The sequence below is a fragment of the Carettochelys insculpta genome, chromosome 3 (assembly GCF_033958435.1).
Source record: "Carettochelys insculpta isolate YL-2023 chromosome 3, ASM3395843v1, whole genome shotgun sequence".
NCBI lineage: Eukaryota > Metazoa > Chordata > Testudines > Carettochelyidae > Carettochelys > Carettochelys insculpta.
In genome coordinates this window covers 17,422,557-17,448,271 of record NC_134139.1, presented here as the reverse complement: position 1 = coordinate 17,448,271, position 25,715 = coordinate 17,422,557, and the positions used below count along the sequence as shown (strand labels likewise).

The 25,715-nt window shown below is 42.7% G+C and overlaps 1 protein-coding gene across 3 annotated transcripts in view; it reads left to right on the top strand.

Annotated features, from left to right (window-relative positions):
- The window catches only part of PELI1 (pellino E3 ubiquitin protein ligase 1), a 52,204-nt gene extending 33,485 nt beyond the window's left edge, over positions 1 to 18,719 (top strand). For 2 of the 3 annotated variants that reach the window (XM_074989403.1, XM_074989405.1), the window contains exons 2-7: positions 5,212 to 5,356; positions 6,291 to 6,420; positions 10,339 to 10,440; positions 14,849 to 15,046; positions 15,135 to 15,323; positions 16,317 to 18,719. In XM_074989403.1, coding sequence (XP_074845504.1) covers positions 5,286 to 5,356; positions 6,291 to 6,420; positions 10,339 to 10,440; positions 14,849 to 15,046; positions 15,135 to 15,323; positions 16,317 to 16,883 — 1,257 coding nt within the window. In that variant the 5' untranslated portion in view covers positions 5,212 to 5,285 and the 3' untranslated portion in view covers positions 16,884 to 18,719. Of the gene's footprint in view, positions 1 to 2,269; positions 2,369 to 5,211; positions 5,357 to 6,290; positions 6,421 to 10,338; positions 10,441 to 14,848; positions 15,047 to 15,134; positions 15,324 to 16,316 lie in introns of all 3 variants that reach the window. The other variant, XM_074989404.1, reaches the window with a different exon arrangement.
- Positions 18,720 to 25,715: the final 6,996 nt, after the last annotated feature.

Here is a 25,715-nt window from a genome sequence, read left to right as displayed (position 1 = left end):
CAAACCATCCTGACTCCTCCCTGTTCTGGAGAGACAAGTTCTTAGGGTGCAACTATCCTTCACTCGCTACGACTAGTGATTAGGTTTTGCTGTTGGGACTGCCAGTAAAGATATAGATTAGCATCCATTGTGATGGTATCTTTTGTTGTAGTAACAGCTGGCTTTTAGGAGCTGACTGAGATCACATGTAATTCACCAAACAACCACAGAATAATAGTTTCAGCCACTGCGGGACTTGCTTTAAAACTTATGCAAAGTGACTCATGCATATACGAATATTCATTCACTTCAATATAATTACTCACACAAGAGTGTGCAAGGCTTAGCCCCTTAGTTGAATCTGAAGCACTGATCTTGAGGTGAAAGGATATGTACCCTTAAAGGACAAAATGTTGCAGCACAATATTTCTGCAAAAGTGCTTGCTTTTTTTGCCATACAATTTTAAAATCAAGTGGAATATAAATATTGTACTTGCATTTCAGTGCATAGTTATAAACATTTCGTTGTATGACATTTTAGTTTGTAGTGACTTGCTTGTTCTTCAAGTAGCCTGCTGTAAAACTAGGCCTGCATCTAGACGAATATTTGTACCCCCTGGAAAACTCTGCACGTTTCTAGTGGTACACATACCCTGGTTGAGAATTGCTGGCTTAAGGGCTATGTATAGCAGTAGTGTGCAACCTGCAGCCCATTGAGGTTCAGTGTGGGGTTCACGACACTTTTTTTTTATGGTTGCCAATGGACAGAGTTGCCAGATATACTGGCTTTCATCCATTTTTTTTTTTTCCAACCAGTATTACTGAGTGCCACACACTTACAGCAAGGGAATGTGAACTGCGTGCTGATAGCATACAACATAGACTGTGTGATCCATGCATTCCCTTTGCATCCAGTAAATTTGGTAAAACTGCCTTATGTCAAGAGACCATCTTGGTTATGATTGTCTCGTGGCCCACTGAGAGGGAAGGCCAGTCGTGTGGCCCAGCTGCTAGCCTAGGTTGCCCATCACTGGTATATGGTATGTGACCTCATGGTGCCTTCTTTCCAAATGAGGAAATCGTAGGAGACTGAGCTAGGAAAGCTTCATAACATTCTAACCAGTCACAAGTTCTTGGGAGTCTGAGAGGCTAAATCACCTCTCAAGAATGTTTACAACCCTGGAGCTTTTCTACGCTGTTCCTGTCGCTGTGCTGCACTGCAGCTTTCTGGCTCAGGGTTGGCGGGGGGGAGACAGACACATTCCCCCTGCCCAAGAACAACAAGTTCACAGTGCTGTAAAGCACCAGTATAAATGGGCTTCCAATGTTGGGAGCTAGGCGCACCCCCCCACATGTAGTTTTCATAGAGCACTGGGAGACCCCTCTCCCAGAACTGGTGCTGTGGCCAAACTTTCACTTTTTTTAAAGCTCTGCCTGGCAGTGCTTTTAAATTTAAGTGTAGGCTTAGCCATAGAAAATGACTCAGTCCTTATTGAATTGTTCTAGATGATAAAATTGAAGAAAGGTTTCCTGACCATAAAAAATTAAGGTATATGGGCTGGGAGACCTGATATCTCACTATGTGGCTAACTACTGTGTTTTCACTTGCCTGTGCTGAAGATTTTGACTGTATTGCACCAAGATACTAGATCTTTTAGGCGTGGCCTACAGTAAGGAACAAAGTTGATCCCAGATACGCAATTCTAGCTACGTTAATGGCATAGCTAGAACTGATGTATCAGGATCGACTTTTTCCCTAATGAAGATCTGGACTCTTTGGACTCTCATTGACATCCGTTACTCCCCGCGATAGTGTGGAATACCAGGGTCAAGGGCTGAGCCCAGAGATTTTTTTGCTGCATATTCACAGATGCAGCAAAACTGAACTTCAGAGAATCGATCATGGCACGTCAAACGCTGGGTTAGTAGAGACATCTCCTTGAAATCTCACATTTAAGGGTACTACTGAATTCCATAATCTTACATTGACCTTTCTTGACTTAGTCTACATCTAGACTACAAGAGAAATTCAAATTTCTTTATCAATTTTGTAGCGTATTTTGTAAATTCAAATCTGACTATCCTCACCTACCTACCTGCTCCTCACAAGGTCAGCTTACTGCTGCCACATTCAGTCAGCAAACATTGACTGTTGCAGCAGAGCATTGTGGGAACCTTAACCCACAGTTCCTCATCCCTGTATCATTCTGGTTATTTTCATATCATTCTGGTTATTTTCATATCATTCTGGTATTTGACATCTTCCCATATCTCATTACCCTTTTTTCAGTTCTGTGACATTCCAGCAAGACTACTTATGGATATCATTGGAAGACTTCATTTAAACTGATAAAGGTTCTTGCAATTCTTGGTGGGGAGTTCACAAAAGGTCAGGGTAAAGAATTTTTTTAAATAATAATTTCAGGAAATCATGCCTGTGTATAAGTCTAAAAACTGATAAAATTGACAAAGGCTTTGTCTGCAGTTTTCAGCCATTTGTGCAAACCCCACAAATGACTTGAACTGTTAACTGTGCTAGAGGACAGTAAAATCTTAAACCAGTATGGCTGAAATTCTAGTATAAAGCATGCCCAGATTTCATTGCAAATGGAGCAGGAAGGAAGACGAGTTAAATTCAGAGCTGATGTATATGGAGGTGTATTTGTCATCCCAAAAAGTTGTGTGTAATTGCATGTTAAGGGGAATATAGTGCCTTAAAAAGTGTAACTAACAAGGAGTTACACTGTGCATGCAAAAGCTGAAGGCCTGCTCTTAGCTTCCATAGCATGTTAACATCTACCTACCTTGACTTAATCACATGGTTATATTCCTTCAAAATCAGTTTAGTCTGGATTCCTCTTTAATAGGATAAGCCTTGTGGGTAAGGGGGAAGTGGTAGATATGGCATAGCGAGATTTTTGGCAAAGCATTTGGTAGTCTTATATGCCCTTATCAATAAACTAGGGAAATGCAACATAGACGGAGCTACTAAATAGGGATATTTTAGCTTTTAACTGGTTAACTAGCAGGGGATGGAGCAGCTTCAGCCCCACAGTACTCACATGAGACCTCTTCAGCCCAGCTGGTGCACTCCCTTTCTGTGGCCTCTCCAACTGCCCTCCCACCCCCAATTAGTCAGTTAACCCTAACCTTTAACCAGATAACTAATTAAATGGGATTTTACATCAGTACTACTAAAAGGTGGGTGCATAATTGGTTGGTTAATGGCTCTCTGGGAGTAGTTATCAATGGTTCACAGTCCTGCAGGAATGGTATACAAGCAGATTTCCCCAGGAATCAGTTTTGGAACTGGTTCTCTTCAATGCTATCAACTTCAATGGCAGTTAAATGATTAAACAAAGGTGAAGATTTTAATGAGGACTACTGTAGATGTCAAAGTTGGGAGGAAATGAAGTTCTGACTATAAAATATGGCTGGGGCAAAAGTGGCAGTATTCAGAGAAGATTGAACTTCAGTCTCTCTTGCAATTTCTGTTCTTTTTTACAAATGGGTTAATCCAGGGATCAGCAACCATTCTGAGACAGAGTACCAGAATTTGATCTTTTGCCTTGTGTGCTCTGAGGACTGGTGATCCTTTCTAAAGTTACTATTAGCCCTATTTACAACAGCTTCATTAGTAAGTAAATTACGATGCAGAGTTTTAACATTTAGTGTGATCCTTTACAAGCTTGAGATCTGAGAACTTGCAGTTTGATACTAGAGCTGCACACAAGCCTGAGTGCTCTGTTAAATGACTTTGGGAGGGACAAAGAACTGTCTTCGTATGTGAAAATATCTGTTTGCATCTGTATGTAGATCCAAAGGCTGAGAGCAGTGAAAATGCCACTTTAAACAGTCAAATTTCCTGAGAAGGGAATTCCAACAGGCCATGATAAGAGACCCCATGATCTGTCTCAGTGGCCTCAAGTGTGCAACTCAGATCCCTAAACTTCATGGCTCCGTAAGTCTACACATTGCAATTCAATGAGCTGCATTTTGAAATCCTCAGTACCCATCTACTTGAAACACTGTTGAATCCAGATCATTGGCAGCAAAGTTGTCTGGTTCGATTAGAAAGGGAAATTTTGGCAGAAAATTCTGGTGTGAGTTCTTGCAGGTACATCTTAATCTCAGCAACATGTCATGATGTTTCAATAGTTCTTCAAGATGTTGGAATTAGTGACAAGTCAAGATGTCATTGTCCCTAGAAAAAGTCACATTTCGCACCAAGTGCCTTCCATGTTCTAAAAAGACCCGTAACAGTTTGGTCTGCAATCTGGAGCTGACGGTTGAGGTCACTTAGATTTGTAGTGATGTCTGTTAGAAACATGATTTATGTGACTCATTTTTCATCCATTTCAGGGTAGCTTTGACTTTTTTCCTGATACAAAGATCTTGATTGTATCAAGACAGTCTGCAGAGTATCAAGACCTTTCCACAGCTTAACCAGCAAACATTGCTGTGAAGAATCATCTCCTTCTATGCACTGTTCATAGTCAAATGGAGCTTGAAACTGCTGATGTGTCAAGGCAGATAGTGCAACAAGAAAATTCATGATCTTCACCACTGTACTCATCACGTTATTAAGCTCAGAGTTAAATCTTGTCACTGTTGGGTGATCAATGTGATCCTTGATGATCTTTTGAAATCCAAACATAGCAGGGGTACCATCCGTTGTCAGACTATTTTTGTGATATCAATTCCTCTTGACTCAAAATGATAAACAAACAAACATATTTGCTACATCTCCTGTTGTTGTGCCATGTGTGGCTTTTGGGCAGCATAGCTGAGGGTTTATCCAAAAGCATCACCAAGCATACCAAGTGTGGTTTTACACCACTTAAAATAATCAGGAGGAGTAAATTTCAACTGTTTTTTACAGATCTGTTCTACTATGGCAGCCGTCTATAGGCTATATTTTGGTGATTCCAGGCATTACTTGAAGGCATTCTAACCTAAATTAGTATGTAAGCTCTTATTTATTTTCATATTATTTACATGTAAAATTTGTGTCAGAAGCAGTTACTCAAGACAAACTGAAACATGGGAAGCCAGTGCATATGAAATGATTTCACTACTGCAGCAAGTCAGGCGACAAAAGCATAACCATATACTGTTACCCAAGTCTATGCTGGATGGGCAGGCTCACTTAAACTGTTGTCTTGCTTATTTGGAGACGGTAACTGATATTTTAACATTGCGCTAATTTGTTTTACCTTTATTATTTTACAGGAAATAATGAAAAAAGTCTGCCAAGGCCCTTGATCAGACAACTGGAATTTGAGAAGAAGTCACTAACTAAGCTCATGTTTTCTCCTGATCAAGAAAATCACCCATCTAAAACACCAGTAAAATATGGTGAACTGATTGTATTAGGGTGAGTGTTTTGTGTAGAAATGAATAGAATGAATTCAAATGTTAGTTTATTGCAGGGCCTCTTCAGTGAAAAATGAGCCAATCACATGGGGATTTGAACTGTTGTGTTTAAAAGCCTGGGTTTGCTTTCCAGGCCAAGTAAGCTATGTGGCATTAAACCCACAGTAGGCTAATGACCTCTTCAGAGATCCTAGCCATGGGTGGAAAGACAGGATCTTTGGTAAGGAGAATATCTCTCTAGGTTAAAATCTTGTCTAGACTAGAATAAACAGGGTTTTAGCCAAAGCATGCAAGCTATTGTATTTTAGAATCCTAGTGCCAAGTAGGCAACAGGTATTAAAGACATCTATTTGATTGTGGTCTGTAGGGCGGCATCTCCTGTCTGCACCAAGGTGTCGATACATATTAATAAACCTGCTTTATTGAAACATCTTTTTTCCTACTCTAGATAAACATCCCTTTCCTCTACCTATCTAGGCTTATCTGAGAGATTTTCTCTGGGGGAAGAATTAACCTTTTAGAGTACGTGTTTGTCATTGGAATCCTGCTTCTGCTATACAAGCCAATCATTGAAGATAAAACTACTTATAACCATACATCTTACATATTTACCAGTTTAGAGCCTGTTCCTGTTCCCTTTGAAGCTGGTATGAGCAAGATTGGGCCCTAAACACACACGTGTGGCTTTCTGCATCTGTTTCTGACTGCACCCTATAATTCTGTACACCAAGAGGTGTCCGTTTACCATATTCCTATATTCAGATGCAATCTTATGCAACTTTCCGGCAACCTTTCATAATATATTAGTTAATTACCGCAAAGATTTTTCAGTCTTTCTTGGTGTTTTTTAGATCTGCAATTAATAATTGCGCCAAACAAACTTTTAACAAAAATATTTCTTCTGTTTTTATCTTGGATAATGGCTTTTTTCACAGGTATAATGGCTCTCTGCCAAATGGAGATCGAGGAAGAAGGAAAAGCAGGTTTGCTTTATTTAAAAGACCCAAGGCAAATGGGGTGAAACCCAGCACTGTCCATATTGCCTGCACACCTCAAGCAGCAAAGGTAGGCTTCAAAGCTTGTTAGTTGTAGGCCAAATTCTGCTCTGACAATAGGTGCCTTTCACTTTGTTCTAAAAGTCCCCCTTTCACTAACAAAGCCAGTCCTCGCCAAATAACACAAATAAACAGGCAGTAAATTTAGTAAATAACTAAGGAAGCTGGTCACAAAATCTTATCTGTTTGGTTTCCTCCAGAATGTGCTGCCAACTTGTATTCCTTGTTTTTTCAGTCTGCATAACCAGAGCTAGGTCTGAGTTTCAAGTGGCACTGTGCTTGACACGCTCCCTCATGAGAGTGCTCTTGAGTATGATTGCTACTCAGTCCACTGGTGGTGGAAGTCAGTCATGTATGGGGTAGGGACTGAAGGGAGTTGGGTTTCACAGTGTTGCAAGAGGCTTAAAATCATGTTTGAGTCTTACTAAGAGGGAAAATAGGGAAGGTTTTAAACCCAGGAAGGGGCACTGAAAAGCTGAAAGAATGAAAGGTGATTCTGACCAGAGCTGATAACAGGAATGTGGACAGAAGTCCTTACTGTATCTGAACTCTATGCACACTTGCACTGGAGCCAGTGGTCTTGCAGATGTGTAGTATTTCCCAGGAGCAGCCACGTACCTGCAGCTTCCATTGCAGTCTGTAGAAACTGAGGATGCTCAGGAGTCTCACAGGATGTGTTTTGGCACATTTCAGATTGAAACCTGTGACTAAACACATGAAGGGCTGTAGCAAGGGTCAGCAACCCCCGGCACATGAAGTGGGAGCTAGGCCCTGCCCCTCCCCTCCCCTCCCCCATGGGGTCTCCCCTGCAGTGTGGGGCCAGGGCCCCCCACTGGAGCATGGGGCTGGGATCTGAGGCACTGTCACAGGGCTCCTGCCCCTGTTGCAGTGAAGCTTGAAACAGGGTGAGTTAGGGAGGCGGGGAGTGGTGAGACAGACTGGCCTGCCCATTCCCTGGAAAATCTGTGACTGGAGGGATTCTGACTGCATGTCCCCAGGTTTACCCTTCAAAACCCCTCTCTCCCCTTCACCTGACCCTAGGCGCCATTCTCACATCTCCAGCTTACTGAAGCAACTTGGCTGCCTTGGCTGTCCATGGGTCACTGGGATCTGCTCCATTGAGATTGGTGCCAAATAACCTGCTCGGTTACAGGCTGTTAAGAATGGTGCACCCATCTAGTCAATGGGCCATTGCTCCCCTGAGAGCCTCGAGTCCAGGGTTGCCCCAGATCCTTTCTGATTGGACCAGCCCTTCTCTAGATGAGGTTAGCATGGGATCAATCTCATACAATGAGAGCGTCTTCTAGGAAAGCAAGCACTCTTCTGCCTCTGTGGTAGATTCTGAGAACAGTGAATTAAATCTGGGATGACAAAGATAGTATAAGGGAGTTCTGAATGACAGTAGCATGTGCCCCCTGCCATTTGCACATATAGAAAGGAACCAGGGCCACTGGTGGCCCCGTCTGGAGCTGGCAGCAACTCTGTGCCTCTGGCTGCCAGGGTCCCCAGCCAGGGTCTGCGGCAGCTCTGCTCCAAGCTAGTAGGGCTGTCTGCCAAACTGGCTGAGCCCACAGCTCCTCGCAATCTCTGTGGCTGGGGATCCCTGGTTTAGCAACATCCATGGTCCGGCAGGACAACGGATGGTCCAGGACCAGAGAATCTGGGATGAGGTTCAACCTGGAGTAGAATCCTGGACATCTTTTTAGATATTTAAAAGCTCGGCCAGACAGAGATTTAAAGAACAAAATGGTAAAGCTCTGCATCTTTGTTAATGAAGCTGTTTTAAGTAGGCCTATTAGTGCCTTTAGAAGGTTATCACCGCACTCAGTAACTATGCAAAAGTCAAAAGGTCAAATTTTGTCACTCCACCTTGGAAAAGTTGCTGACCCTGGGCTGTAGGATTTGACTTTTTTTGAATGCCCTGGAAATAGGAAATGCCAACCCGTTCATAAACTTTTAGCTCATGAAATTATATAAAATGGCTGAGTGATGTTTTTTTAAAATTTGGGAGAAGTATAAAAGAGGGGGTTGGTTCCAATGCTGTAATTGAGTTGACTGTGCCCACAGCTCCTACTATGAGTTCTCACTGTTTCTCCAGGCTCACAGGTGCTTCACTCACAAGCAGGCTGTGAAAACATTTGTTCAGTTACAGACAACAAGCCATTGTCTTTCAAGTCAAAAATGGCCCAAAGTCCCATAGCCCTGGCTGACAAACTGAACGTTTAATCTGTTTTTGCTAGTTATCTTGCATCCGGTGTTTGAGTACAGTTCCATTTCCTTTGCTTTGCTTGCAATTCTTACTGCTTTTTATCTAGATAGCTGACTGATCATCCCATGATATCACATTGACTAAAAGTTAAATACATTCTTGGGGTTTTTTCACCTCAGAATGGGGAGTTTTTACCTGCATTGCATTCATGTTTTTAGCCTTTGCCATTCTTTTGTTTCTAGGCCAAAATGTCTGATGCTAACAATGATTCATGTCCGTCACACAGCAGCATGTGTCTTGTGTCAGTATGGTGATGATGGGCCAGTTGGGTCTGTTTCTGGATCAGTCTTACATTATTGTTAACTCCAGCGTCTGAACAAGTTTCCATTTGTCTGTATCACTGCAGAAGTTTTTTTCTTCTATTGACTGCCTTCTCCCTTTTACCAAATTAGCAGTTAATGAATTAGTGAGGTTTGTGCAGTCATCAAGCACGACAGAAGGCTGGCTGAAATCTCTGACTGTGGTCGGTAGTGTTTTTGTACCCAGTACACCAATGAGGATAGTACCAAGTTTCAGCACTGTGCTGTCCCAAACCTCTGTGGTACCAGTGTGTTGACCCCAGGGGGGGCGGGGTAGGGAGGGAGGGACATCTAATGGTGCTCCCAGCCCTGTGGGGCAGCAACCCCCACATGACTAAGCCTGTAGCTTCTGCTGCTGCTGCTGCCTCCATGCCCATATTGCCCCCCTCTTCCCAACTAGGCCATGGATTTTTATAGCAAGGGGTGAGGGTGGGCTCAAAGAGAGGCACTACACCTGGGGTTCTCAACCTTTCTGACATTAGCTTTTGTCACAAGATGCAGCAGAACTACTCATGTGCTAGAGGAGCACTTCCTTATGGGAGGAGGTAGCATGTACTTTTTTCCACAGTTGAATAGCCTTACTGAATTAATTGGAGAAGGTGGATCAGGGACCCACCACTTGCAGTAGTGGTAACCAGCTGCAGGATGGGGCTGCAACAGTCAGCCTTCATTCAGAGAAGGAATTGAACAGAGGAAGTTCCTTCCACACACTTGTCTGTGCGTACCCCCCATAAGGCATGGTATCAGTCTGCCCCAAAGCTCTGGATGTTTCTGCCTTGCATAGCTATATAGTGAGGCTATCATTTACTTAATAGTTCTTTTTGATTGTCATATTCTTGAACATAGCTTAAATAAATCTCACCTTTTTGTTCTAAAGCCAAGTGCTGTTTGAAATAATAACTGGTTTGCTGGTGACAGTAAAACGTCCCAAATTTTCTAGTTTGGGGGCCAAATTCAGCTTTCATGGATTTAATCTCTGAGCAGTGCTGATGCTTGCCATGTTCTACTCAGGCTCTTTTTAGGGTACTAGTCATGAGGAAGCTGTGGCATTTACCAAGATATCCTGGACAGCTTTTTAAAATGCAAACATCTTGGTTGCTAAAGCCAGACAATTAAGTCTCAGCTGGTGTCCTGCATGACTGTTTCATGTTTAAAATCAGTATCTGTTTACAGCTAAGCCATGTAAATTTTTGCCTGTTTGCAATCTTTAAACTTGCAAAATAACATGAGCATTGACTTCCCAATCTAACTAATGTAACTGTGTTTAACTTAGTCATTACTCTGTCAATTAACTACTATTTGTTCTCCTTTCTTTTGCTCAAATATTCTTTATTTTAATATATATTTTAATTTTCTATAGGCAATAAGCAACAAGGACCAACACAGCATATCATATACCTTGTCTCGGGCACAAACGGTGGTGGTTGAATATACACATGATAACAACACTGATATGTTTCAGGTATGTAAAGAACATGCAGCATGTATTTTTCTATTATAAAATATAGAGCAAGGCACCTTTTCACTCAAAGGTTTCCAGTGTTTGAAGGTGAATAGTATTTGTGAGTAATCCTCCAAGACCAGAAGCAGGGTTCTAGTTTTCACTCCACCATAGGTATCCTTTGTGGCTGTGGCCAGGTTACTTAATTTGTCTCCTTTCTCCTTCTGTAAATGGAGAGCAAGGGATAACTATCTCACAGACAGGGAGAGCTTGAAGCTAATTTCATGCTTAAAGTGCTTCGGAGAATCAACTGCTAGTAAGAGCAGTGGGAAGTGCAAGTGTCACTAGTTGGATAATTATTTTCTGGTAACACAATTTTTTATAAGCAAGTCCAGTAATTAAGGGTGAAAAGCCTTACTAAAATCAAGATATGTCTACATATTCCCCTCAGCCACTAGACCAGTAACCCTTCCAGTGAAGGAAATTAGGTCAGTTTGACGTGATTTGTTTTTCACAAATCCATATTAACCTTTTACGTATCTCCCTGTGATCCTCTGGGTGCTTGCAAATTGATTGTTCGATAACTTGCTTCAGTGTATTTCTGGTATTGAAGTTAGTCTGACTCTTAGTTCCCTGGGCCCTAGAAAGAGAGAGAACAAATAAGTAATCTTTGTACAAATGTTCTTCAGGCAGGCTGCAGTGTGAATGCTTCTTTAAAATCACCTGTGACAGTCCATGTGGATTGATGAGTTATCCTGTCTGGAAAGCAGAGTACGTGCAACAGAAAAAAAACTATCTCCCACCCCCCACCCAAAAATACCTCTATTCCATAGTCTTTTTTCTGCTTTTGCTATGTTGCCAGTAATTGGGATATAGCATAATCCACCTCACCATGAAAATTAGGGCACGGGAGTTGTCTGTCAATTCCATAAATACCCATGAAAAGAGAGTTCAGGCAGCAAGTTGTCGAACTTGGTAGCACCCCAGTCATTTGTCTGGCTATCTGAATGTCCTGTATGGAATCAGGTAAAAATTTCTTTACACTCCAAGTATTGTGACAAGAACAACTGACAGGCAGTCAGTTTCATGCAACCTTACTCTAATGAAGAGTGCTGAATAGTTTTGCACTGAAGGCATTATTCAGCCAATTGTTTGCAGTCAGAAGAGCAGGAGTTATGTCAGCAAATTTATTGAAGGTAGCCACCCTACCTTCTAAGCAGCCCAGTGTTATGACTCACTGCTCATGATTGCTTGGTTAGAGCTGGCTGCTTTTTCCAGTATTCCATTGTGGCAGGGATACTTCATTGTGAGCACATGCTTCTTGTACTTTCTGTCCTAACCACTAGGACCCATCAGAACTGTAGGGCTTGCTAACATGTCCTGGGTGTTCTTCCTGATCTGTACTTTCTATAGGTCTTAACAAACTGGCAAGAATTAGAACATGTCCTGGGCTTCTGTAGCCCCTGGTGGTGCTATCATTTTTCTTCCATGAATAAAGGGATCGCTTTCCCACGATTTTGACATTGCAGCTGCTGATCTGGGGCTGACTTAGTGGGGTTCACCTTTCTGATGCAGCTACCTCAGGGGAAAGACCCGCAACATCTGACTTCACCAGGTTTTTTTCTTCTATTGACTGCCTTCTCCTTGAACAAACCAAATTTCACAGGTTGTTAAAGAACTATCTTCTGCACTTTACATACCCTGGAAGGGGTCACCTAAACCCAAAAAAATTGTATGCTCCCCTACACTGATACTAAAAATCAGCAAACCTATATGAAGATCATGTAGGAAACCCAAAACCATGACAGTGAAAAAGATGGCAGCCATTCAACACAAAAAGAAAAAGTGAAAACCATAGTTCCTCCAGTGAAAGCAAGACGTGAGGACCCACCACATGAATGCTACACAATACCTCGGCATCCTCAACCTATCAAACTGCCTACCTTTAACTCAAACTCATATGCCATTCTGTCATGGGAGCAAATTCTGTCCTACCCGATGCTATGCTAACACGTGGAAAACTAGAAGAAATCTTCCACTGACTCTAAGAATTATTTCACAGTGAAGATGATGCCGTGCACAACTACCATTCCCCCCCCCATTATTTTTTTAATAAAGATCTTATCTGACAAGATGTACCCATCAGAGGAGACCTACAGCTACTTCATATTTAACAAACGTGTCACCCAAACCATGTGGACTAACATGACTTCCCAGCATGTCAGCCTCTTCGTGGGCCATTTCAAATAATTTCTGAAATAGTATATCATGGAACTAATGGTATATCTAAGATGTGTTGATATTTTTATCTTTTAGACGGATGATGTAAACTCAAGTTCTCCACCAACAAAATTGCAACACAGAAACCTGTTTGTGATTCACTACTGTCTCAGCAGTCAATGTCAGGCCTGATGTATTTGCCACACATCCCATACTTGGAGTCCTGATAATTATTTAAAAGATAATAAATTTTGAGTATCACACTAGTCATTAATTTCTTTGTCAAATGCAGTAGAACATCAGTTAGGAACTGACCCATCAATCACACATCTCATTTGGAACCAAAAGTGTACAGTCAGGTAGCAGCAGACGCTAAAAAGCAAGTACAGTACTGTTGAACATAAGCTAGAAAAAATTGTTATGCATGGTAAAGTTTAATACTGTATACAGAATTATCAGTACTCACTGCAATTAGGATTTACAGCCTGACCAAACAAAGGGAAAAACAGGTCTCTCAGACGGGACAGTGTTACAGGCAAATAGTTGCCTCCTCTGTAAATTAAACATGTTAGTATAAAGTCCAATATGTGCACAGGGGAGTGGACAGGAAGGGAAATACAGCATTCCATCCTTTTGTCTTGAACTTTGGCAGAAATGAGCAAGACAGAAGCCGTCTCTGGTATCTAGCCGTAGACGGACACAAGGGGCCAGGCTCTTGCAAGTTGAGAAACGTGGGTCCTTCAGCCAAAAATGGGTTTATCTCTGGAAACTGAATATAGTGAGGAACCTGTTCAGGCCAAGATCTTTCACCTAAGTAAACAAGGCAAACCAGCTCCTTCTGCATTTGTGGAATGCTCTGTTTTAAAGAAAGTCAGATGCCTGAATTGACACCCATCCATCAGTCTCTTTCTAGAACACTCTCATAGTAACATCAACTTTCTGAACACCAGCAGCTTCAACAGTGGAACCCACAAATGACTATATACAAGAAATCCCTGGAACACCATGCTTACATTCATGGATTCAGCATCCATTCCGAATAAACTAAGAAATTTATTTATAGACAGACATTCATATACCACAGGACTTGCTCTGAACAAAGTTTGGGATACACACCTAAACACATTTGAAACCTTCCCATAACAAGGACAATCCACTGAAGAAGTAGATTGCATCATGGAAAGGGCCACGGGGGGTTGGGCAGTGACCACAAAGCCTATTTGTCCCCTAAAATCTCACTACAGTCCATATGGGGAATCATGAAATGGCTACAACCCATATTTGATGTGGATCACATGCTAATGAAATCTTTCTTAAATCTCCCTTCTTTGCCCTTAAACAGTACTGCAGCTTTATCTTGCTCATCTAGCAACTAGCTCCCCACCTACCAGTCAGGATACCAATTCAAAGCAGCAACATCTGCAAAACCTGCAGAGACAAATGGCCACAATTAGTGCCACCCACAGTATCTGTTTTAAGATTTATGGCTCCTGTGTGTGCCTGTTTATAACTCGGGGTGCACATCATTCACTGCGTCAAATGCCCCAAGAATTATTCTGTGCATGAAATCAATCTCTGTGCTCTCAAATGAACTCCCATAGAAAAACAACACCCAAACAGCTTAGCACCTGAGAACAGTCTATGAAAAGTGATCATTTCATATCTAATGATGTCGTCGTCCTAAAAGGAAAACTTTTTATACCTGCAAGCCTGGAGATTTAAATTCATAACTCAGCTAGATTAAAATACATGTGCTCTGAGACACTGTTTTTTATAACAATTTGTAATACACCCCACTTCCTGCCAACCCTTACTTGGCCACTTCTTATGTGGTTTCCCACAACGTGTGAATCCATTATGCTTAATCATCTGTCCCAATTTGCATTTAGACATTTCTGTTTCCTTACCTAGACCTGAAGACGAGTTCTGTGAAACTCAATATTCTCTGGAGGAATGAATACATGCTGGTCCAGTAAAAGATATTACCTCACTTACTTTGGTCTCACTTTGAGAGAGACAACATGGCTTTAACAAATTAGAGCTGGAATTATTTACAAGTTCTTTGGTGGGAACGGGTTAGAATCTCAGCTGGTAATGTGCTGTTTAGCCTTTGAAAAGTCACAGCTTATTGTTGACCACTTCAGAATGTTAAGTTTTTAAATATTTTGTACTGTAGCTTCTAAGTCCATGTATGTTCTTCCCTCCTCAGATTGGCCGGTCAACGGAGAGCCCTATAGATTTCGTAGTGACAGATACAGTTCCTGGAAGTCAGAGTAATTCAGATACGCAGTCTGTGCAGAGTACTATATCGAGGTTTGCTTGCAGAATCATATGTGAACGGAACCCTCCTTTTACGGCGAGAATATACGCTGCAGGATTTGACTCATCAAAAAACATCTTTCTTGGGGTAAAGAGACAGTTTGCTGGCTTATATTTAAAATAGCTTATACCTCAGAATTGCATATGAATGGAACTTCTGTCATTGTCATTTCCAGGAAAAAGCTGCCAAGTGGAAGACCTCAGATGGACAGATGGATGGTTTAACCACAAATGGAGTTCTTGTTATGCATCCACGCAATGGTTTTACTGAAGACTCCAAACCAGGGGTGTGGAGGGAGATATCTGTGTGTGGGAATGTATTCAGCCTCCGTGAAACCAGGTCAGCTCAGCAGAGGGGAAAAATGGTAAGTATAGTGAATAACACTTTTTTCTGAGTGTTTGATACAGATATAGTGTGTTAAGCCTGTAAATAGGCATATGTATGGGCCAGAGTATACTTGATTGACTGACTTTGTCACAGATTAACATAAAAAGTGCAGTGCCTTACTCTGTGTTGAGTCACATTAATTTTAGTGGGTGTTCATGGAGTGAAATGGTACTCTACCTAAATAATACTGCTGGGCTCTGGCCCTAAATTACTGAGCTTATTGCATATATAACAAGCAGTCCTGTAGCACCACAGAGATTAACAAATGTATGAAGTCATGAGCTTTTGTTGGTAAAACCCATTTCTTCAGATGAAAATGGAATGGAAAAACAGAATTGCTGTGGTAAATGTAGTGGTCCTATCTAGCATGTTGATTTGCGATCAGTGGAAGCTTTGCTGCATTATGATATTGGATTTTCCGAAGTTACTTGAAATTTCACAACCCTCCCTGTCTGTCTCAAGGTTTTCTCATTTTGTGGGAGAGAGCAAAGTTGCCACAGTTCTTCGGAAGTTTCAGTTTAATGTAATGTAAACCCTGCTCTACAAATATTCATGAGACACAAAACCAGGGTTGGTTGACTTTTTTCCCTTAGTTTAAAAAAAAAAAAAATTAAGTCAGATGTTTTACTAATGGTGCATTTGTTTAGGAGGGCTAGAGTGCCGTGTGTGTGTTTGTATATATTACCACTAACTTAAGACTTGCTCCCAGGGTAAACTATTGCTCTTTCTTTAGCAGTCTTAACTGGGTGTATGATCAGGAAGAAACTCATGATGTCTAGGCATATGGGTGCTTTTGGTGGATTTAATTTTAGGGTGCCAAGCCTGAGCCATAGAGGTATCTCAGATTTAAGCCCCAAAAATCACTGCTAACTGAAGCTTTTGTCCAGAGCTTCCTTGCAAGGCTTTACAGGTAAACTGACTGAATAGATTTAAAGGGAAGTTGAGTAATTTTGTAATGTTTCCATCTCAGGTTGAGAATGAAACGAACCAACTCCAAGATGGTTCCTTAATCGATCTGTGTGGAGCAACGTTGTTGTGGCGTACTGCGGAAGGCCTTTCACGCACTCCTACAGTGAAGCATTTGGAAGCACTAAGACAGGAAATAAATGCTGCCAGGCCTCAGTGCCCTGTAGGGTTTAACACGTTAGCGTTTCCTAGCATGAAGAGGAAAGATGTTGTAGATGAAAAGCAACCATGGGTATATCTGAATTGTGGCCATGTACATGGCTATCATAATTGGGGAAACAAAGAGGAAAGAGATGGGAAGGATCGAGAATGCCCCATGTGTCGTTCTGTGGGGCCCTATGTACCTCTGTGGCTTGGCTGCGAAGCTGGATTTTATGTAGATGCAGGACCTCCAACTCATGCATTCAGCCCTTGTGGACATGTGTGCTCAGAAAAAACAACTGCATATTGGTCCCAGATTCCTCTTCCTCATGGTACTCACACGTTTCATGCAGCCTGTCCATTCTGTGCACATCAGCTGGCTGGTGAGCAGGGTTACATCAGACTTATTTTCCAAGGACCTCTTGACTAATGTGTGTCACCAAGGACTTTTGTTAAACTTATAAGCTAAGCAATTCTGATTTTAAACAAACTGTCTATTCATATTCTTTGAGCTTTGACAGTTTGCATTAAAATGAAGATGTTTGTTTTTTGTTTTGCTACAACTAAATCCCTTTCTCAATGCAGAAAAGCCTGGAAACAACAATATTATGGAGAGGAAAGGGAACGTTCCTGACTTTTTAGTACCTGCTTTTGGAGAGGGGAAGAGAAATATGCATAGTGAAATTCAATGCCTTCAATTTAATGTTTTTGAATGACATGCCCTTGGTGTCTAAAAGTTGCTTTTTTGTATAACAGAGGGTAAATATGGTCAGTTCAAAGGACATCAGTTTACAGCTTGGATGCAAACATTGTAAAATATAGCAACGTGTACATTAACTTTTTTCTATTTATCTTTATTATTGAAATTACTGCATTTTGATAGAGGAGCAGCATGGTAGAAATGTGTTTTTAAATCCATTGACTGGATATATAGAGTAGTTCTTGATGGGGAAGCGTAGAAGAAAACTGTAGAACTCTTTTAAAATCTCAAGTACTATTGAGTTCTTAGCATATCTGAATACTTTTTAAATAAAATTACTGCAAATTACATTGTTGTAAAAATATGCTTTAACCTCACAAAAGGTAATTATGGACTTTTTTTAAAATGCCCATTGGGTAGGACTATAATAAAAGAACTGGTCACAGGAAAGCATTTACTTGATTCTTTGAATATGCAATTTAAAAAAGGTTAAGGGTTTTTCGCCCTCTTAATTTTTGATTTACCATTGGGAATGTTTGAGGTTGATTTATTTAATCAATAAAATGAACAGCCAAGGCCAGCATGTTCTTCACTGTTTAAGAAAAAAGCTGTGAGTTAGCCAGAACACTGCTGGCTCAGTTTAAACAGAATTATTCATTCTGTTTTTAGTCAATCCTTTTAATGTATGTGCAGGAGGGACAGGTGACACACTGGCTTCATATGCTTGCCCTTCCGCTCCACAGAGCATTTAGATGACAAGTGAAGACACTGCAGATGTGGATCCCAGAACTATGGTGTAATTTGGCATAATTGGCAGTCTGTGCTCAGGAAAAGATCTGTATTCACAGGGCTTGAGGTGGAGGAAACTTGTTTAAAGGCTACCCACATCATGATTGGTTTTTAAGTCTGTTTTTAGTCTTGCTTTGAGTATCATCTCCTTTCTTTGCCCCCTCCAATCCCATACTAGATAAGGTCAATGCATTACATGGAACTAGATGCTCAGCCACTAAGCTTTGTGACACAGGTTCAAATGATCCTTTTAGGATTGAGGTAAGCTTTTTTTAATTAGCTTTTTAAACTGGTTTCTGTATTTTGGATTGGAAATATGTACTGTATAAACAGATAGTAGCAAATTCCTGTACTCTGTAGCATAGCTTTAATTTATCCTATCACAAGCTGGTCTGAACTTTTTTTGGTTAAAAACAAACTGAATTGTGTTTGGAAGTCCATGAATTATCTACTTCAACTGTCAGGAATTGTTTCATCATTCTAAAAAGATAATATATATATATTTGTTTGGTTCACTCAGGAAATGTCAGGAGACCTGTATTGTAAGTTCAGTTAGCTGTCATGTATAAGTAACTGCTGTTACTCATTTCAAAGAAATAATTGATTTTGACATTTTGCAGGTTGTCATGCATTAAGTAATGAGATTTATGCAACAAGGAATTTAAGTATTGTAGTTCTAACAATTTATATTCAGACTATATATGCTGTAGTTTAATTCTTATTTTCAAATTAATTTATTTAAAATATGTGAGTAAACACTTTTTTCAAAAATAGAAATTAGAGTTGCCTATTGCATTTGTTTCTGCTCGTATGGAAAAGGTTTAATGGAGATGGAAATATTTATGGTATTTTGTGAACAGTCACTTTTAAAATGAATCACATTCATCGTAAGCATAGTTTCACTCATGTTGAGATGATGACAGTCTGGCTTTTGATTTGAGGTTCATGGTGTGTCCCCCTATAATTTTGGCAAGGATGAGAGAGAGTGATTCTTTATCGCCGCCACCTCCTGTGGATGTCCTGCTGTCAGTGCTGCCTTCAAAAGAGGACGTTATTGGAAGTTTGACTCTCCACTGCATCTGGGTTCCAAAGTGGAAATCCAGACAGAGGTAAAGCTGCATTGTGCTCTCTGAATCTCCTTTTTGAGGCTGATAATTCTGACAGCTCTTTCCTTTTGTAAAGCCAGGTGTTGGACAGGTCCAGTGCCTGTGCTCATTTGAGCTGCTTTCAGTATCATGTGAGGAAGATGAGTTGATCATTCTTGGATAGTCACGGTCCAACCACCATATGGTGTTGTATCTAAATCAGCCCCTGAAATAGCCTACACTGGCTTCAGATTAGATGTGTTGTGCAGTCAAGATGAAGGTTGTGATCCTGCAGCCACATTCTGTGAGGGACCTTAAGGCAGGAGTGTGCACATTTTGTAAGGGGGTGTGCAGAGCGATTGGCTCTCCCCCACCCCCGCCAGCACCCTGTGGCTTCCTCTGCATTGCCTGCCTGCTGCTGAGCTGAGGCGGATGGTTCCTGGCAGTGGGGGTTGGGCTGGCTGGCTGGGGTGCGGGGGGAGGGGGAGTGTCCTTGCACTCTGCCTCCCCCTGAGGCATTGCTGCTGGCCCAGCCCTGCAGCACTTCCCTGCTCCCCCAGGAGGAGCCACGACTCACCCAGTACCTGAGTCCTGTGTCAGCGCGCACCTGCCCAGCCAAGCAGCCTGCCCACCCCACACTGGGCAGAGGGAGAGGGAGCACAGAGGTCCTTAATATGAGCAGCAGAGCCTGATGGTGTCAGCTTAGCCAGGAAGGTGGTGAGCACCCCATGTGCCTCCCTGTGGTCCTCCCACAGGTTGAGGGGGCTCCAGCTGAATGCAGGGCTGAAAAGCGGGAGTGTGACATAAAAAGTTTATTCACCCCTGCCTTAGGATATAGCTTATCCAAGCAATGTAAGTGCATAAACTCCCTGCTGACGTCAGGTATTAGCATTCATTGTGGTAGTCGGATTTCAAAGTGACAGAGGCACAGGTGGCTAGGCCAGGGCTGCATCTAACCAGTGTGGCTACTTTCTCCTGAATGGCTGGCATCCTGATTACTGCCTTTCCCTGGGCGTACATGACTTCTTACTGACCTAATGTGGGCTGAGTAAGAACTGAAATAAAACCTCATTGCAGCAAAACCAGCTTCTAAAATAAAAACCAAAAAATCCTTTCATCTTTCCACATAATCCATAAGGCTGATCTCGCTCATCCTGGTTGTGATGCTGGAAGCACAGATTTGAAAATTGGAGAAGACTATTAATTAAAACAGGAACAGTAATAATTTAAACAAGCTTTCCATTACATTCATTTATATAGGCACCTGTCTTAAAACCCCTTCTAAAGCCTTCTGTTAAGGAAGGTGGTGTCCACACTTGCAGCAACATGTAGGATGTTGTAGCTGAAACGGCCCTGTGGCAGGAGGGAGACAATGGGGATAGGTTCCCACAGCTCCCAGCAGTTAGAGAAGGCTCTAGCTGTGGTTCATACATTCCTAAATAGAGCCGTGTGGGCAAGGGAGTCACTGTTTCTGTAGGATATGTACCCTACAGTTCTGGCAGGTCTTTACTTTCCTGACCTGTGCTTCGCTGTCTGTGCTGCCATTTATACCTTTGTCAGCTCAGAGGGAAACAGTGTACAGCCACTGCATGTAGTCTTTGTGCTGTGATATCAGCAGGTTTCTGGGGGAGAAGCTGGCAGTGGGGGCATTCACGATCAGTGACACTTATATATACTGAAATTCAGTGATATTTTGTTCGGTGCCCTTAATGTTACAGTCTGGCTGCAGCTTAGTTGTCTTTTTATAGCTTTAAGATCATGTTTTTAGCTACACTGCTCTACTGGTCTCAGGCAGAGCTGCTAACAGCATTGGTGGGGCCTCAAGCTGAAGCAACTGCTCCTTCCCCCATGTTTGGTGGCCTTGGTGTCTGGAGAAGTCACCTCAGGATAAGAATCGTAGCCTGGGTAGAACAAACTGTCTCACTGCGAAGCCTTACATTAACTCGATCGGAGGTCCTGCAGTAGGTTACATGCTATCTTACCAACCTTCTGTTCTTGTAAGCAGGCAACATGTTCTGCTGTCTTAGTGGGGATTTTTGTCTGCTTCAGGACAATAAAGTAGACTTGATGCAGTGTCCTAATCTCATGCTGCAAACCAAAACCTAGCTGGTTGCTCTAATTTGAGATGGAGCAACCTGTCCTTCTGCACCAATGTTTCACATGTGCTGTGTGATCAAGTTGTAAAACGCGGAATGGTGGGTAAAATTTTCCCAGGTACCTAAGTGACTTAAGATCCGAAGTTCCAAACATTTCAAAATGTTTATAGAAATCAGAGCATAAACCTCATTTCAAGTCAATGAGACTTGAAGTCACATGGGCACTTTTTTTCAAAATTTTACTCCTTGGTGCTTTGATTCTTAATACCATCTGCCTTGAGGTGTGGAAATGTGTGTTAGTAACAGCCAAGTGAGTGGTGTTGGTAAGGGTGTGTGTATCTACAGAGCAGTTAAAAATTGCCCCCAACCCGCTGCCAGTTGACTTGAATTCACGGGACTTGGGCTAAGGGGCTGCTTAATTGTTATGTCCACACTTTGGCTCAGGGTGGAGCCTGGGCACTAGGACCTACAATGTGGGAGGGTCCCAGAGCTCTGCGTGAGCCCAAACTTCGCACTGTAGTTAAAAAATTAACCTCTTAGCCCCCCATCCGGCATGTCAAGTCAGCTGGGAAGGGTCATCAGCAGATTTTGACCACAGTGAACATGCAGCCTAGTTTCACTTTGTTTTGTGTCCCTAAACCAATGACTGTTGTCTGTGATAGCTAGGCCCAAATTGTGTGGATCAGTGGTTCTCAATCTTTCCGGGTCATTGTCCCCCATTTAGGAGTCTGAGACTTGGGGATGTAAGCCAAATCACCTCACTTAAAAACTACTTGCTCACAAACACAGACGTCACAAGGCTATAGTTGCTTGCTTTTCCATGTTATCATAGGATTATAACAATAAATCAATTGGATCATAAATATTGTACTTACATTTCCATGTTCGGCATATAGAGCAATACAAACAAGTGATTGTATGGAATTCTAGTCTGTTCTGACTTTGCTAGTGCTTTCTATATAGCCTGTTGTAAAACTGAGCAGACATGTAGACCGAGAACCACTGGTTAGGTGGCTAGTTGGAGCATACTTCTAAAGGCTAGCACAAGCGGAGAAAGAAGTGTGAAAGGCAAGTAATGTCCTTGCAGTGGAACAGACAAAGGGGTGCTTCTCGGAGCAGGTGGTCATTGGGATACAAATATTTTGGCCTGGAAAATATACCTGAGCTGGTCCTACATAAGAGCAGCAGCCCCTTCCAACTGCCTTGTCTTGCCTAGTGAGACCAATGAGTTACCTGCAGGTGGTAAAGTCAACAGGAAGTGAGTCTGTAGTTCATTTGCACAGAGCTGCTGTGTACTGTGCAATTCCACATGATGGTTTTATGCAGATTAATGAGCTCATTTGCTTTTTACTATCGTTCTGTTTAAACTGTGTGGCTTGAATCGGGTGCAAGACTAGCTTGACAGGGAGGTTGCTTAATGCCTGCTAACAGTGTGTCTCAACTTTTTTTAATAAAGGTACCCCTTTTTCAAAAAAAGGGTAAGTGGCCCCAAGACTTCTCTTGTATACCACCGATTTGAGAAATATGGTCCAAAGATAATCTGAGGTCTTGAAACAAGAGCCAGTCAACCTTTCCAAATTACTGTTCCCTTTACAGGAGTCAGATTTGTTTTGCACCTCACCAAGTTACACCTCACTTAAATAGTACAAACTTGCAAAAATATCAAAGCAGACCACATTGAAAACTTGCTGCTTTCTACTATCATATTAGCAAATAAATGAATTGGAACAGAAGCATTGTTCTTACATTTCAGTATAAGGCACATGAAGCAGTAGAAACAAGTCATTGCCTGAATGAACTTTTTGATGGTAATGACTTTGCGAGTGTATTGATGTCCCTTGTTGTAAAACTAGGCAAATACCTAGATGAGTTGATGCCCCCCCTGGAAGGGCTCTGTGTACCCCTGGCTGAGAAACACTGCTAACAGTTTTGCTGTAGGTACTGAAATGAAGACCCAGTAACTCAGCCCTTGTGCAGGGCACTGAACATGGTTTACACAGGAGCAGTGCTGGCTCTTTTCTGAGGTGGGATGGATTTCTCGCATGTCCAGGAATGAGAAAAAAAAAAAAGCAGTCAAATAGCACTTTAAAGACTAGCAAAATAGGTGAGCTTTTCATGGGGCAGACCCACTTCTTCAGACCATAGTCAGACCAGAACAGACTCAATATTTAAGGCACAGAGAACCAAAAACAGTAAGCAAGGAGGACAAATTGTTTTGGTTCTCTGTGCCTTAAATATTGAGTCTGTTCTGGTCTGGCTATGGTCTGAAGAAGTGGGTCTGCCCCACGAAAGCTCACCTAATAAATTATTTTGCTAGTCTTTAAAGTGCTACTTGACTGCTTTTTGTTTTGATAGTATATAGACTAGCACAGCTCCCTCGCTGTTACTATTCAACATGCAAGGTCCAGGAATGAGAAGTGCGTTCTTGACAAAGGCTTACGCAGTGTTGTTTGAGTGTCCCCAGACAGCATTGTCTGTACTCATGGACGGATGCCCTGCCTATGTTAATACTCGGACTCCTGCAAACAGCTTACTGCCAAGGGCCCCTTGTTCTTAAAGGAACAGTCCCCATTAACCTTCACAGAATGCCAGTAACAATCCACATTTCCCCTAGCCCCAGCTACCCTTTATAAAACCATTTAACAATTCCATTTGTTCTGCAGCCTAATTTCTAATATTTGAAGGGGCTACAGTGCCTGTGTAAGGAGGGGGCTTGGCTTCTTCCTGTTCCAGACTGCGGTTCTGTCCCTGCAATGATCTTATGCAGAATCTGTTGCTTCACTTGTAAGAAGTGTGATGCTAGTTACCTGTGTGCCCGCAGAGTAGTTGTCAGCCATAAGGGCTGTGAATTTCACAAAAATCTATTGCCACACAAAGAGAGGAGACTGGGATATGGCTTTCAGCTCAGAATTCCTTCCCTGTCCCCCACAGGATATTCTGTGGGCATCACTCACATTGTGCAAATTTCTCCCAGTATGGCGAAAGAGGTGACAGGGCTGTCAGATGCATAAGGAATTCAAACGAAGCTGACCTCTGAGAGGTCTGTTTGCACAGCAGATGTATGCTTCTAGACTCAGGGGAAAGGAATGAGACCTTTGGGACTGCCCAGGGCTTGACCCTCCTGACAACAGGATCTGCAGACCATGAGTGTTCATTGCCAGTAGCCAAGTGAGTAAGTTAGAAATCAACAAGAAGTCTTGTGGAACCTTCTGGATTAACAGATATTTTAGATAACTAACAGATAAGGTAAAACTGGGGACTTTCACGCCAGCCTGGATTATTATAAGCGGATCTGGAAAATGCACACTGGCCCTCTTTATGGCTGTAGTGGTTTAATGCGACTTGTGTCTTGGGATCCCCGGTAGCATGGTCCTGCAAGAGAACTAGCCAAGATCACTGCAGGAAACAGAAGCTAGTCTGTCAGCCCTCTGTTAGACAAAAGAGATCTGAATGTGCATTTCAGCATTGTGGATCATGGGCTACTTTACTTGCTGTATGTAGAGCTTACTATTGCACCCCACTGATTTCAGTGGGACTGTTCATGTAATAAGGTGCTACTCACTGAGGCTAAGGAATGCTCAGGTAGGACCCTCTAGTTCTTCGAGTGTCCCCGTGGGTGCTCCACGTTAGGTGTTGGGCTCACCCCGGCGCTGCAGGTTGGATCTTCCAAGCAGTTTCTGCCGGACCACGCATGCGCTGGCGCGCGCCGCCCCCCTACACACTGCCAGCCACGTGCACGATCCAGTCCCCGCCAGTTCCTCTTTAACCATCATCGGCTGCAGATGGAATCCGCTCAGGCTACGGCCAGAGTTAGTGTATTTGTTTTTAATTGTTTTAAAGTTTCTTCAGTCTTAGATTAAGTTAGTCGATTGATTTTTTTTTTTAAAAAACAGAGAGAGGAATTCACAGCTTCCAATCCTAGTAACAAGCGGAGCACCGGAGGCCAGGAGCCTAGGGCCATTAGCCCTCCTGCCGTGGCAGGCTTTATCCGAGAGGGGAACAAGCACAGAGAAGGTGCTAAGTACCCTATTAACAACTCAAAGACTCACCACAATGTCCTCTTCAGGATTCAAGAAGTGTGAGCTGTGCCGCGAGGCGATGCCGGCATCTGATAGGCACAGTCAGTGTATAAGGTGCTTGGGGGAATCCCATGTCACTCAGAAATGTTCCTTCTGCGCCAAGTTAACAGCCAGAGCAAGGAAGGACAGGGAAATGCGGCTGAAAATGCTGCTGTTTGACAAGGCCCTCCAGCCAGACGTGCCGGAGTGGCCGCAGCAGGAGGGACCCTCCGGGGCCCAAAAAAGGAAAGCCGCGTCCCTAACCCCATCAGCGCAAAAACAGAGGAAAATCTCCCCAACCCAATCCCTGCTGGCCGCAACAGCTGATCAGCAGCGGCACGGAGACGCACGTGGCGGAGGTTCAGCCTCCGATGATCAAACAGCTGCCCCGCGCTGCGGGCAGGCGGCGGCCAAGCAAGTGCCGGAACCGGCGGCACTGCAAACAGCGGCACCGACCCCCGGGGAACCGGCGGCACAGAGCCCGCAGGCAAGCAATCTGCAGGCACCGGGGGAGACCGCCCGCGCAGCACTGCT